At 42.3% G+C, this 15,303-nt stretch overlaps 2 protein-coding genes across 3 annotated transcripts in view; one reads left to right on the top strand and one right to left on the bottom strand.

Annotated features, from left to right (window-relative positions):
* zgc:162472 (uncharacterized protein LOC553495 homolog) overlaps nucleotides 1-15,303 on the top strand; it is an 82,415-nt gene that overhangs the window by 49,444 nt on the left and 17,668 nt on the right. The window lies entirely within an intron of this gene.
* Nucleotides 7,700-15,004, bottom strand: arid6 (AT-rich interaction domain 6). The gene is made up of 6 exons (XM_061907783.1): nucleotides 14,271-15,004; nucleotides 12,213-12,366; nucleotides 10,059-10,111; nucleotides 9,563-9,660; nucleotides 9,312-9,477; nucleotides 7,700-9,144 (listed from the first exon to the last, which is right to left on the bottom strand). Exons 1-6 carry the CDS (start codon nucleotides 14,280-14,282, stop codon nucleotides 7,858-7,860), a joined length of 1,770 nt encoding a protein of 589 aa, XP_061763767.1. The 5' UTR covers nucleotides 14,283-15,004; the 3' UTR covers nucleotides 7,700-7,857.

Genomic DNA, 15,303 nt, shown 5'->3' with positions numbered 1-15,303 from the left:
AAAAAACCTTCCATAGAAGGAAGTAAAATGTCTGACGGAATGACGGACAGAAATACCCATTTTTTGGTTGTTGATATTTATCTGTGAGAAATCATTAAGATGATCAGTGTTTCCACGGAGATAAATATAATTAATTATTAATAATAACGTAGAGTTAAAGGTAAATTGAGCAAATTGGCTATTTCTGGCCATTTATTTAAGTGTGTATCAAACTGGTAGCCCTTCGCATGAATCAGTACCCAAGAAGTAGCTCTTGCTTTCAAAATGGTTGGTGACCCCTGTTCTATAAATTCTAAATCAGGGGTCACCAACCTTTTTGAAACCAAGAGCTACTTTTTGGGTACTGTTTAATGCGAAGGGGCAACTGGTCTTCCTAGTTCCTAGTTCCTAGTTGTATTGATACGCAGTAAAGGAAACTTTTTAACGAAGGCAAAGGCACACGGGACACTTCCTCGTCCGACGCAAGGAACGGATGACTTGTATGCGGTGGTGAAATTTCCAGAAATCCAATGTAATAATGATCCGTATTATATTGATGCTAATATTGTTTGTGCCGCGTCGTCATGACTGTTCGCAAACGTTCCAGCCCTTTAAAATAATATCTTGGAATGTGGCAATTAGAAAACGCATGCTTCATCTAATTGCGGGCGTGGACAGATACTTTTCTGATTATGAGTTCCCACCCCGAGAACGCCGCTCTGCCGGTTTGGCGTCTACTGTAAGGCGTTTGATGAAATGTCAACATGATGATAAGTGAATATTTATTTGCAATTTGTTCAAATGCAGAACGTTTGTGTCGCTCAGTCAAAATTAGCATATTGATATATTTACCAACATATTAACATAGGGTACATTATAAACATACATGACTATTGTCCAAATATGTTTGTTTAAATATTCATATACAATTAATGTCAACACAAAAATTTGCCATGTTTTTGAGGCTTTCCAGTAACATTTTGTCATTTTATGAATTTGCTGTCAATGTTTTCCTGGTAACCTCGCCTCAAAAAGCACAGGAAGCAAAAATACTCATTGACGTTTTACTCATTCCGTAGCACACATACTTAAAAGTACACACACATGACAGTTTTGATTTATTCAAATGTACAAACCCTGTTTCCATTTGAGTTGGGAAATTGTGTCGGATGTAAATATAAACGGAATACAATGATTTGCAAATCCTTTTCAACCCATATTCAATTGAATGCACTACAAAGACAACATATTTGATGTTCACAGTCATAAACTTTTTTTTTCTTTTTGCAAATAATAATGAACTTAGTAGTTGGGAAAGGGCATGTTCACCACTGTGTTACATCACTTTTTCTTTTAACAACACTCAATAAATGTTTTGGAACTGAGGAAAATAATTGTTGAAGCTTTGAAGGTGGAATTCTTTCCTATTCTTATTTTATGTAGAGCTTCAGTCGTTCAACAGTCCGGGGTCTCCGCTGTCGTATTTTACGCTTCATAATGCGCCATACATTTTCCATGGGAGACAGGTCTGCACTGCAGGCGGGCCAGAAAAGTACCCGCACTCTTTTTTTACGAAGCCACGCTGTTGTAACACGTGCTGAATGTGGCTTGGCATTGTCTTGCTGAAATAAGCAGGGGCGTCCATGAAAAGGACGGCACTTACATGGCAGCATATGTTGTTCCAAAAGCTGTATGTACCTTTCAGCATTAATGGTACCTTCACAGATGTGTAAGTTACCCATGCCTTGGCCACTAATACACCCCCATAACATCACACATGCTGACTTTTGAACTTTGCATCGATAACAGTCTGGGTTCTTCGCTTCCCCTTTGGTCCGGATGACACGATGTCGAATATTTCCCCCCAAAATTTGAAATGTGGACTCTTTAGGATAGGATAGGATAGGATAGGTCTTTATTGTCATTGCACAACTACAACACAACTTTGTTTTCAGCACAAACCTGTTCAAGATTAGACAAACAAACAGTATACAGGGTTACAGAACAAGAACGCTGATGGGTCGCCATAAGGCGCCCCGTAAAAGATGGGAAAAAGGTAAACGCTGGGGAAGGAAGCGTAAAAAAATACAATCCAGACTGGGCTCCTAAGGGGGCCCAGTCTGGAGTGGGAAAAAAACCTCCATAGCAAAGCACATATACATATTACAACATGCATCTCGAGATATCTAGCAACAGAGGGAAGGTAGTTCAAGGTCATGGTGGTAGGCCGCAGCTCTCAGGCGCTGACAATCCATTCATCACCCCTATGGGATTTGCGTCAAGGGCGTTTGGTTGGGGGACAGGAGGGTGTATGTGTGGCGTATATTTTTGTGGATGTGTGTGTGTGTGTAAGCCCGTAGTGTGTCTCTGTTCCGCGGCCTTGATGTATTGCAGTCGCTAGTCCAAAGTCAACAACAACAGGTGTGTGTCCATGAGAGACAAGAAGGGAGTTTCTTGTGTCTTCACTGCGCTGTCCTTCGGGAGAGTCTCGAAGCCAGGGAGATAATCCAAGTTACAATGATTTTTTATGTGGGTGAAAATAAAATTTGCTTTTCACTCTAAATTGTCCATGACTGGTCCTCAAAACTGCGGGGCAGACAGTCCGATGTAATCCACAGTTCTTCCAGCATCCTCCAATCATTTGTGGCAGCTTTGGTGTACTTTGAAGACTGCCAGCAACTTCCAATTTGTCGACAAACCAGAGCAACGCTTACTCCAATCAGCAGATGCCCTGTTGTCATAATCCCGAATAGGTGGATATCTTCACGTCCTCGACAGAAAAGGGTCGCCCTCCTTCTTCTCCCAAGAGTCCGTCGTGTGTCCAGCAACAACCGCTTCGTCACGACAGCAGGTTCCCCCAAACCCAAGATCTGGTCAATTTTGATGAGGCCAGTTAAATAGTTCCAATGTTTGGATTTGGAGAGCAGTGCAAAAAGAGGCAACAAGAAAGTTAAGACAACACAAAACAAAGAAGCAAGCAGGAGAGATAAGGGAGAGGAAAGGGGAGCGTCCACCCTCGATGAGTGCCAGAGAGAAACAGAACACTTTTCCACTTTGCATCAGTCCATCTTAGATGATCTCGGGCCCAGAGAAGCCGGCGGCATTTCCGGATGTTGCTGATAAATGGCTTTCGCTTTGCATAGTAGAGCTTTAACTTGCACTTACAGATGTGGCGACCAACTGTATTTAGTGACAGTGGTTTTATGAAGTGTTCCTGAGCCCATGTGGTGATATCCTTTAGAGATTGATGTCGGTTTTTGATACAGTGCCGTCTGAGGGATGGAAGGTCACGGTCATTCAATGTTGGTTTCCGGCCATGCCGCTTACGTGGAGTGATTTCTCCAGATTCTCTGAACTTTTTGCTGATATTATGGAGCGTAGATGTTGAAATCCCTAAATTTCTTGCAATTGCACTTTGAGAAAGGTTGTTCTTAAACTGTTTGACTATTTGCTCACGCAGTTGTGGACAAAGGGGTGTACCTCGCCCCATCCTTTCTTGTGAAAGACTGAGCATTTATCGGGAAGCTGTTTTTATACCCAATCATGGCACCCACCTGTTCCCAATTAGCCTGCACACCTGTGGGATGTTCCAAATAAGTGTTTGATGAGCATTCCTCAACTTTATCAGTATTTATTGCTACCTTTCCCAACTTCTTTGTCACGTGTTGCTGGCATCAAATTCTAAAGTTAATGATTATTTGCAAAAAAATATATATCTTTATCAGTTTGGACATCAAATATGTTGTCTTTGTAGCATATTCAACTGAATATGGGTTGAAAAGGATTTGCAAATCATTGTATTCCGTTTATATTTACATCTAACACAATTTCCCAACTCATATGGAAACGGGGTTTGTATTATCGCCTGCCTGCTCTGTCGTCCACAAGTTGCAGGCATTCTCCGTGCAAGTTTTACGCATGAAAAGTGTTTGTCCATCTTAAAGGGGAACTGCACTTTTAGGGGGAATTTTGCCTGTACTTGTGAGGGACAAGAACACAAAAGGCTTTTGTTTTTCTTTGCATTTTAACGTGTAAAAATCGTCTCGTTCTTGGTGGCTCACAATACAGCTAATGAGAGCAATCAATTCTATCTTTAAATCATTTTGAAAATACATTCAAAAAGCATCAACAATACTTCATTTATGTAACCTGTATGATAACCAAGCTGTAGCAACACTTTACTTTTAGACCTCCACCCCAGATCACACCTCAATCCAACCCACTTCTCCAAAGTGGGCTGGCTCAGGGTGGAGGACAGAGTAAAACAACTTGCACTGAGCCTAGTCTATAAAATCCGCTACACCTCCTTGATACCGTACATGTCAAACTACTTCCTTAATGTAAATGACCACCATAACCACAACACCAGGGGGAGCTCCACAAACCACGTTAAACCCAGATTCCGATCTAACAAAGGTCTTAACTCATTCTCTTTCTATGCCACATCAATGTGGAATGCACTCCCAAGAGGTATAAAAGTAAGTGCATCTCTATACTCCTTCAAAACCGCTCTAAAACAACACCTCCAGGCAACTTCAACACTTTACTAATACCCTCCTCCATTCACATCCCATCTCCCCGGATTATAAACAACTCAAATGTGCTTCTAATGTATATACTTGTTCTTATGATATCTGAACTCACTATGTTCTCTGCTGGCTGTACATATCCTACTAAATAAGACCTACACTGTTGATTCAATTGTTGATGACTGAAGTTCTGATATCAACCAAAGCTCCTCATCCCACCCCCCGGATTGTAAATAATGTAAATAATTCAATGTACATACTATGATGATTAACTTGTGTGATGACTGTATTATGTTGATAGTATATATTTGTACCATGAATTGATTAACGTGGACCCCGACTTAAACAAGTTGAAAAACTTTTTCGGGTGTTACCATTTATGGTCAATTGTACGGAATATGTACTGAACTGTGCAATCTACTAATAAAAGTATCAATCAATCAAAAACATTGTTATTGTAAGAGCGAACACGGAGGAACTCTTTTTCTAGTGTAAGAAGAGGTCAGTTTCAAACATTGATGACATCTATTAAACAAGACAAGAAGCAAAGAATCAAACAGAGAATGAATTCAATTAGGCTCAATTGAGGAGAAACGTGTCGACTTGTAACCTCTTAACGTGTCACCCACGCTCTGCCAAAAGATGGCACGCCTCCTTCTTTTATTTGGACCTTCCCTGACCACATGGCCACAGCTGTTTCTAAGGGATGGGGGTTGTAAACAGCTCACAGAAAAGTTAGGTTAAAAAAAAGAGGTTGTAAAAGAGTTCAAAAAAGGATGTTCGAAAAGAGGTCTTCTGGAACTTGGGCAGATCCTGCCTTCTCTCCGCTTTGCAGTCCTTGGGTTAAAACAATATCTTTCTGTTGATTATAATACATGAAAGAAACAGGAACACCTTCATGTTACCTGCCCCATACCAGGTGGAGTTTTACGAGCCTTACTCTTGGTAGGTTTCCAACGCAGCTTTTGCTTCTCACCGGGCACTCAAAGGAACACAACGTTTATGTGATAACTTAGAAACAATTATTCTAACAATAACACAGCGGCGTGCTTCGGTGTTAAGCTGTACTTACTGAAAAACACGAACACAATGGAACACTAGCTATTTCAAATATGACTAAAGAAAAGAAATAACTCCTAAATATGGATGTATGTAGATATCTATCTCCGTCAAAATATATATATATATATATATATATATATATATATATACAAATCATGTTCCTCACTGTCTTACTCTGAATAAATAATAATAAATAATACATAAATACATGTAAACTAGGAAGTGTATACAAACCCCAAAAGTAGTGAAGCTGTGACGTTGTGTAAATGGTACTTATAAAGAGAATACAACAAATCCGTTTCAGCTGGTATTCCATTGAATAGACCGCAAAGGCAAGATATTTTATGTTCACACTGTGAAAACTGTGTTATTTTCGCCAAATATTAGCTCATTTGGAATTTGATGCCTCCGGCATGTTTCAAAAAAGCTGGCAGAAGTGGCGAAAAAGAGTGAGAAAGCTGAGGAATGCTCATCAAAGACTTCTTTGGAACGTCCCACAGGTGAACAGGCTAATTGGGAACAGGTGGGTGTCATAATCTGGTGTAAAAGCAGCTTCCGTGAAATGCTCACTCGTTCACAAACGAGGACGGGGCGAGGGTCACCGCTTTGAGATCGAATGCGTGCGTGTCATCCACGCAACGTCTTTTTCATGGACGCCCCTGCTTATTTCAGCAAGACAAGGCCAAGCCACATTCTGCACGTGTTACAACAGCGTGGTTTCGCAGTAAAAAAGTGTGGGTACTAGCCTGCCCTGCCTGTAGTCCAGACCTGTCTCACATTCAAAATATGAAGTGTGTGAAGGGAATTATATTTATGTAGCGCTTTTCTCTAGCGATTCAAAGCGCTTTACATAGTGAAAACCCAATATCTAAGTTACATTTAAACCACTGTGGGTGGCACTGGGAGCAAGTGGGTATAGTGTCTTGCCCAAGGACACAACGGCAGTGACTAGGATGGCGGAAGCGGGGATCAAACCTAGAACCCTGGAATTGCTGGCACGGCCACTCTACCAACTGAGCTATACCACCCCTTCACTGTGTGGCGCATTCTAAAGCCTAAAATACCACAACAGATGTTGAACCACCTAAAACGCTTAAAAAATGTGTCTCCTCAGTTTCCAAACGTCCTGGGTTCAATCCCGGGCTCGGGATCTTCCTGTGTGGGGTTTGCATGTTTTCCCCGTGACTGTGTGGGTTCCCTCCGGGTACTCCGGCTTCCTCCCACCTCCAAAGACATGCACCTGGGGACAGCCCCTCCCACCTCCAAAGACATGCACCTGGGGATAGGCCCCTCCCACCTCCTAAGACATGCACCTGGGGATAGGCCCCTCCCACCTCCAAAGACATGCACCTGGGGACAGCCCCTCCCACCTCCAAAGACATGCACCTGGGGATAGGCCCCTCCAATCTTCAAAGACATGCACCTTGGGATAGGCCCCTCCCACCTCCAAAGACATGCACCTAGGGATAGGCCCCTCCCACCTCCAGAGACATGCACCTTGGGATAGGCCCCTCCCACCTCCAAAGACATGCACCTAGGGATAGGCCCCTCCCACCTCCAAAGACATGCACCTGGGGATAGGTTGATTGGCAACACTAAATGGTAGCTAGTGTGTGAATGTAAGTGTGAATGTTGTCTGTTTATCTGTGTTGGCCTTGCGATGAGGTGGAGACTTGTCCAGGGTGTACCCCGCCTTCCGCCCCAATGGAGCTGAGATAGGCTCCAGCACCCCCTGCGACCCCAAAGGGGAGAAGCGGTAGAAAATGGATGTATGGATGTATTCTGTTTTTATTTACCATTTACACAACGTGACAACTTCACTGCTTTTAGGTTTTGTACTACATTACTCTGAAGGCTTCGCGCTGCGTACCGGAACCAGATGTAGGTCTGATCTGTGGATCCTGGTTGTTCCTGCTTCGTCAGTTTAAGGAACACACATACATTTAGATTTAACAGTCAATGTGTGCGTATAAGCGCCGCTCGCGAACAAGGAGAAGTTGCAAGTTTTGGACAAAGTAATTGACGGGATTGGTTACATTTGCGTGTATTGGCGTGATCGGGACATGGCAAAATCCAGGGAGGGCTGAATATGTTGTAGTTAGGAACAACAAAATGAAGACACCCAGAAAAAAAATCAAGAAGTATTTATATTTACACGTAAATAGATAGATAGATAGTAAGTAGGTGATTTACAAAACAGGAAACACGCATAGTGCCGTGCACATTGTCAGGGTGGAACTCATTGGACGGATTTAAGACAGTCTGTGCTGGCACATGGCCGCAGGCGTCACGAAGAGCTGGAGATGATTTTCTTTAGCTTCATCACCTCCTCACTGGTGAGCTGCAGCACTGAGGCGGAGCCAGAATTCATCATCAGCAACGACGATGACGAGAGCCTGGTCTCGGCTGCCTTCGGACTTGCCGGCTTGGTGTCGCCGTGGCGGCTCGTCGTCACCGTGAGGTCTTGTGGAACTGCGGCGGGACTCGGGGGTCTCTCCTTAGCGAGGGCCTCCCAATACGTTGGGGGTTTGGATCTGTGCGATAAAGAGATTCCCTGAGTGGGAAACGAACAGACATCCGCGGTGGCGGCAGGTTTTTGAACGCTGCTGGAAGGGGAGCAGTCGAGAAAACTCTTGTGGCTTGGGACGTGGGGAGTCGCCGCTGCCTGGCCGCTCGACCTCGGGCTTGGCACTTTTCTGTTCACCACCCTAAGATCTTCGATTGTGGGGCTCTGCCGGTGGGAGTTGAAGTGAAATGATAGATTTGTCGGGAGAATGCCCTTGCTCCTTCGCGCCGCTTCCTCCACCTGCTGGTGGCGAGGTACCTGCTGGTGGCGAGGTACCTGCTGAAGTAACTGCTTCGCGTTGTTTGCCGCACCGTGCGGGCCATACAGCCGTAGCCAGTTGTGGAACACGGACAGAGGGATTTCGAACTCCATCTTGCTGTTGGTTTCGGCAGGTATGTGACTGGGATTGAGTCTCCTCCCTTCTGGACTCGCCAGTTGCTCTTTTGTCATATTTCTGCAATCTGTCAGGCTTTTGTCATACTCCGGGCTACTCTTCGAGGTGAGGTCCACCACAACATCCTCCCTTACTTTTTCGGGGTATGAGACTACTCCTGCAGCTGCTGCTTCATCCGGCTTTCTACTGCCTTCTTTCCTTGCTACCTGCGGGTATTGTGGCGTGTACAGCGAGGAGGGCGTGTTCAAAAACTTTGGTGTTTTGCTGGACGAAGGCGGTGCAAATGATGACTTTGGGATTTTGTCGGTCCTCTGACACGGTGCTTTAACGCTCAGGTTGAGAGGCTCACTCAGTCCAGATGAAGACTTGTACTGTTCCGCCAGGTAGCGCAAATGCTCTAACGGCTCCTTCACCGTCTCTTTAGGCTTTGGTCCACATGGGGGGAACGGGAATTTGGTCGGGGGGACTGTTGGTCTGTTGCGCGATGCCACAACAGAGGGAGGCATGGGGATGTAAGGGGGAAGAACCGAGGGACTCGGGTGGTAGTAGTGTGGGGGTTGGAATGGTAGAGGAAAGAGGCTCCGATGAGTGCCTGACTGGAGGTTGGAGGGGTTCTGTTATAGATAAAAGTGATTTGGATATTAATTTGGGTTCCTTCATTAAGCGGATCATGGCAAACATTTGGAAATATGTGACTGCACTGTCAATGGTTGAAAGGGCTAAAGAACATCTTCTTCCAGTATGACAGAAAAGATTCACAGAAAAGTAACATTTGACCAACCTGGTGGTGCAGCGGCATTGACATCAGCTTGCGTTTTGCCGGTGTGGGGCCGTCGCAGACTCTTTCTTCCGGGCTGTAACCGTGGTAGCGAAAGTGTTCCATGGGGTGCGGCAGTATGGAGCTCATCCGCTGTCCCTTTAGATGGCATTCGTACGGCAGCAGCAGCCTTGGCGTAACAAAGACAAAATGCCAGTCAGGTTAGAAATCACCCGCCACCCCTCTCATCACACTCCTTCCCTGCCGCGACTCACTTCTCATAGTGGCGGCGGGTGCAAGTGGCCGCGCTCGTGCTGCGCGGGTTCCCTCCCAGCGAGTTGTAGACTTGCTTCCAAAGCTGCTGGGCCGTCACCTGTCGGCACACAGGCGAACAACGTGAGGCGGTGTTAGGTTTTTTGGAGGTTTTCAGGGTGTGCAATGCGACCACCGAGCAGTCCTGTCCAGTTTGGTTCACCTTGGTACAGTTTGAATCAATAAATCCTGATCCGGATAACTGCGTTGGGTTCTTAAGTAGCGTGGCATCATGGCTTTTCTGATTGATTAACCAAGACACGCTTGTCCGGCAGTCGCAAAGTTTCTTAGTGGGAGTTTTTCCTTCCCTCTTTCGCCATCGATTCCACATCCAGTATCCATTTGTTTTACTAACCAACCAACTGTACTGTAGGTTGCTAAAAAGTTCTGCCAACCTTTGCAAAAGAAAATAACTAAAGATGCTGAACCGAATGGTAGAACTTGGCGGTGAAAACGTACCTGGTGGTAGCCCCCAAAGCTTCTGACCGTCTTGAACATGACATATAGATCAACTGTGGGGGGGGAAAAACACCATTCAGGTATAATTCACTGATGAACAATGTGCGACATGTAAAATGTGCAAAATGATTAGGCAAGTTGTGTTTTTAGAAAACATAAGGATACTATTATTGAGCACAATTGTTGTGCATCTAAATGAATGGTTCTGTGACCCCTTGCCATTGTTTTGGAACTTTCCAGAGTGCTGCATCTGCCCTGAAAGACAGTTGAATCTTTCTTTTGACTCATTTTGCCTGGGGGGGAAAACAGCTGCCTAATAATTTGCTAATTATTCCGTGGACCACACCCTCCCTCATTACTCAGATAGAAGATATGCAGAAAGGGGAACTTCACTTGTTTCGGAATCTTGCCTGTCATTCACAATAAGACACGATTGTAAATGTTTTTTGTTTTGTTTTCTTATGCGTTCTAAATCGTAAAATATGGCAAGTACATGATGGCTAACAATGCGGCTAAAGGGAGCACTAAAAAAAAATTCGCAATCCGCCAGCAATGCTCCATTTACCTGAATATATTACATGTAGTGTTAGCGATATTGTTATTATAAGCGCTAACACCTACAAACTATTCTTAGCGGCACCGGGATCACAGCTAGCTAACTAGCTCATGCTGCTATATTGACACACTGAGCTGCTGCATCGGCTCTGAGTTGGTGAAAGTTAATTCTAGGTTATTTAGCATGTGTCTTTTTGCGTTCGGACCAGATGTTCCTCTAAGGGAATTTAAGTTGCTGGTCAATCCCAAGTTCTTTTGATGACACATAAACTGAGTTTAAATGATCACCCGGAACAGAATAGGTATTTTGCAATTTATTCCAAAGCTTTGGAGAGACCAAATTAAAAACAACACATTCAATTTGCGTCGCCTAGTTGATCTAACATTCAAACGGGAAGAGACTACTTCTTGAATCCCCAACCACGCCCCACCCCCCCCAGATGGGACATACAGATTCATTATTCAACTAAAGATACGATATTTAGGGAGTACTCCAACTTCCTACATTCCAAAGCTTCAAGGTTAACACACACAGTTTACTAGCGAAGAAACAGAAAGAACAAATGGAAAAAAAAAACACTAGCTGTTTTCTAATATGACTATGAATATAAAAAAGTAACTCTTGCATATATAAATATATATCTCCGTCAATCTTAATTGGATAGCAGAAAGTTGTGGACATAAATTGAGAAGTTGGTCAACTTTGTCTTGAAAAGATGCTTGTTTACAACACTTAAAAAAAAAAAAAAAGACCCGAGTGAGGATTATGATTAATTCTTCATCTAAACGGGAAGCTATGAACATCCCGTCAGTTGGCTTCAGATTGAGAGCAGACATTGTGCAGTAAGCGATTGTTTTATTTTGTTCATTGTTGTACATCTTGTTTAACAGTTATTGAGAGCAGACATTGTGCAGTAAGCGATTGATTTATTTTGTTCATTCTTGTATGTCTTGTTTAACAGTTAGCAACACTGCTGGATCGTCAAAAAACATGCATCCTCCTTTAATTCAGGCTAAAAAAATATATGTTTCTGGATCATCATCCGTCGCAAAGTAGACTTTCGTAAAGTTAGTCGTGAGTAGTAGTAGTATTGTGGAAGGGAAAAGCGGAATTTGTGACGCGTCTGTGAAATGAAACTCTGCCTGAAATGAGCAAAACATGTAAATGTTAAATGCTATTATGAATGTTACTACATGACATATATACGTATATCATGTATGTATAACATGTTATTATGAATGTTACTACACTACATATAAACTTACAGCGTTGATGGAGGTGTTTGGATGTTTATAGGGCACTTATAGATTAGAGATTGATAGGCAAAATGTCATTAAAAAAAGTGCAGTTCTCCTTTAAATCCAATGGAATGACCTGGTGTTAGAGTCGGAACGTTTGCAGAAAAAATGGCATCACAGGCTTTAAAGTCGCCAGTTGATACCAGCTCACGCCGGGTGCGTTGGAAAGGTCAAACGGTTTGCGTTGACGAATGCCCTCTACGACATGTCAGCTCACGCTTGCCATCTGTAACGTGCTGCATTGTACGCTGACTATTGTGTACTTTATGTCAGGCCCGTCACCCTGAGAAGAATACGTACTTTGTTTGAAGCCCAGGTGAGGGATCCTCTCGATGGGAGTGTCTCGCTTCTTCATGAAAAGGTACAGACTTTTAAGGAACTGCTCCTCGCCCGGGTCTACTGACTCTCTGCGCCGGTCCTCCTGGACCCCCAGGCGGGCCATAGTCATGTGTACCTGAGAGGACGACAGCACCCTCATTAACATCATCTAAGTTTCCAAGACCTGTCGACGGGTGATCACAAATCAAAGCAACGTAGAATCAGTGCGTCCTTTCCAGAGGTGGGTAGTAACGCGCTACATTTACTCCGTTACATCTACTTGAGTAACTTTTGGGATAAATTGTACTTCTAAGAGTAGTTTTTATGCAACATACTTTTACTTTTACTTGAGTATATTTATAGAGAAGAAACGCTACTTTTACTCCGCTCCATTTATCTACAATCAGCTCGTTACTCGCTACTTTTTTTTAATCGATCTGTTAATGCACGCTTTGTTTGTTTTGATTATGTCAGACACACATTCAAAGTAAGAACTACGCATGCCTGCGTTTCACCAATCAAATGCAGTCACTGGTGACGTTGGACCAATCAAACAAAACCAGGCGGTCACGTGACCGTCACACGTCGAATCCGACCTAAAAAAGTTGACAAACTTATTGGGGTGTTACCATTTAGTGGTCAATTGTGCGGAATATGTACTGTACTGTGCAATCTACTAATAAAAGTTTCAATCAATCGATCAAAAGTGTAAAGGAAAAAAGACACTTTTTATTTCAACCGTACTTCCCGTCAAAAGCCTAAAGACTGATCGCACAGTTCCTGTCTTCACAATAAAAGCGCCGCTCCATCCCGCCTGCGCTAACAAAATAAGAGTCTCCGAAAGCCAGCGCAAACAAGCTAGCAAGCTACGGAGTTTGCCGCCAATGTATTTCTTGTAAAGTGTATAAAAACGAATATGGAAGCTGGACAAATAGGATGCCAAAAATCAACGACTTTCATGTGGTATTAGACAGGAAAGAGGAACTTTTTTTCTCCTCCATTTGAAAATGTGAACATTATTAGCACTATACTGTCTGATTCCAATCAATGCAAGTCATCAGAATCAGGTAATACACCAACTTATATTCTTGTCTTCCTGAAAGATAGGAATCTATATGTTAAACATGCATGTATATTCATTAAAACACCTTTAACATGTCAACAAAAACGGCAAAATAAATAACTATAAATTATATACTGTATATATATATATATATATATATATATATATATATATATATATATATATATATATATTTATATATATATATATATATATATATATATATATATATATATATATATATATATATATATATATATATATATATATATATATAAATATATATATATATATATATATATATGGTATGTGTATGTATATATGAGGTAGATCACCTCAACTTGGTCATTTATTAAGTAATTGATTAACGTTGAAAACTTATCGGGGTGTTACCATTTAGTGATCAATCGTACAGAATATGTACTGTACTGTGCAATCTATTAATAAAAGTTTCAATCAATCAATCGATGAATGCCTACTGAGCCTATGGTGCTGTTAAGTTATTGTGGCTCAATTTGCCTTAATTTTTTTATTTTAATGTATTATTATTTAATATATATTATTGTTTTAGTTGCTTAAGAGATATTCCTGGCTATGAATTTGCTCATTACTATTTTTATGTTTTTGTGCATTATTTGTTGCCGTAATTATTAAACAAACAGGTTACTCATCAGTTACTCAGTACTTGGGTAGTTTTTTCACAACATACTTTTTACTTTTACTCAAGTAAATATTTGGGTGACTACTCCTTACTTTTACTTGAGTAATAAATCTCTAAAGTAACAGTACTCTTACTTGAGTACAATTTCTGGCTACTCTACCCACCTCTGGTCCTTTCAAAGATAACACACCCACAGATTCTCGCCATGTAAAATTAGACCAAGTTTGACCCGACGGGTGAATCCGTTGAATTGGTTAAATTCTTTTTATATCAGGACAAAAAGGCCTGAGATGTGCAGTGTGCTCTTAGCGCTCACCTGTCTCTCCATGTTCACCGAGCGCCTGGTCCCATCCAGCAGCAGGAAACTACAGAACACGGACAGATGCGTCCGTCCCGGTGGCCGTTTGCAAATATGCAACAATAACAGCGAGGCCGCCTACTTCAACCTCCCGCTGCTGACATTCGAACGTGGTCCAACCGGTCAGACCTGCTGTCGAACAACCGCGTTGCTGGAATCGACTTCGCAAGGCACAAATTGGCAGGGAAGAGGAGGATAAAGGCTTATGATAACATTATATTTTTGGATGTTGTTTGTGTTACAAACAGTAAAAGAGCCGTCGGGTTTGTAAGTAAAAATCCGGGCGAGTGGACGCATTAGAGTCAGATTGTCGTGCTGATATGCGCGGCATGTCGGCGCACCGTCATCATATTAATGAAGATAATTATCAGGGCAGGAACAAGAAATGTCACATTTCAACGGCTCCGAGTCTATTTTGGTTGAGCTGAGGTTTGATGGCAAAGTTTTATTTAAGGCTAATTGTCCATCGATCAGTCAGCCTGAACAAATGCTGGTCTGTATGTTTCGGTCTTTGCCCCTCTTCCGCGATGCCAAGGTACAGTTAGCGTTGTCAATGATGGGGAGTGGCTATGGTGCAGTATGTAGCTGTGTTGTACAAATACACGCGACTAATTGCTTTTAATTGCGATGACAGGAGAGGCAGTTATCGTCTCATTGAAATATGTACAACTCTGGGGTAAACGGTTGCGTAAGTAGCGACAAAAAAAAGTTAGCGTGTGTTAGGGACCAAATGCCTAAATGACTCTGCTATCCCCTGTTTGCTACAACTAAGTTGGGGTCCAAAGCAGAGTTTTATTTTGTGCACCCCCATTACAAAAACACATTGCACTTTTTTATTTATTTGAAACTATTTTATGCTTTTTAAATCAAACTTTAATTTGATGCCAATTTTGTGCTAAAACAATTCATGGGGAATAAATCATTAAACTAATATATATATATATATATATATATATATATATATATATATATATATATATATATATATATA

Source organism: Nerophis ophidion, linkage group LG08, assembly GCF_033978795.1.
Source record: "Nerophis ophidion isolate RoL-2023_Sa linkage group LG08, RoL_Noph_v1.0, whole genome shotgun sequence".
Classification (NCBI taxonomy): domain Eukaryota; kingdom Metazoa; phylum Chordata; class Actinopteri; order Syngnathiformes; family Syngnathidae; genus Nerophis; species Nerophis ophidion.
This window is presented reverse-complemented; position numbering and strand designations above follow the sequence as displayed.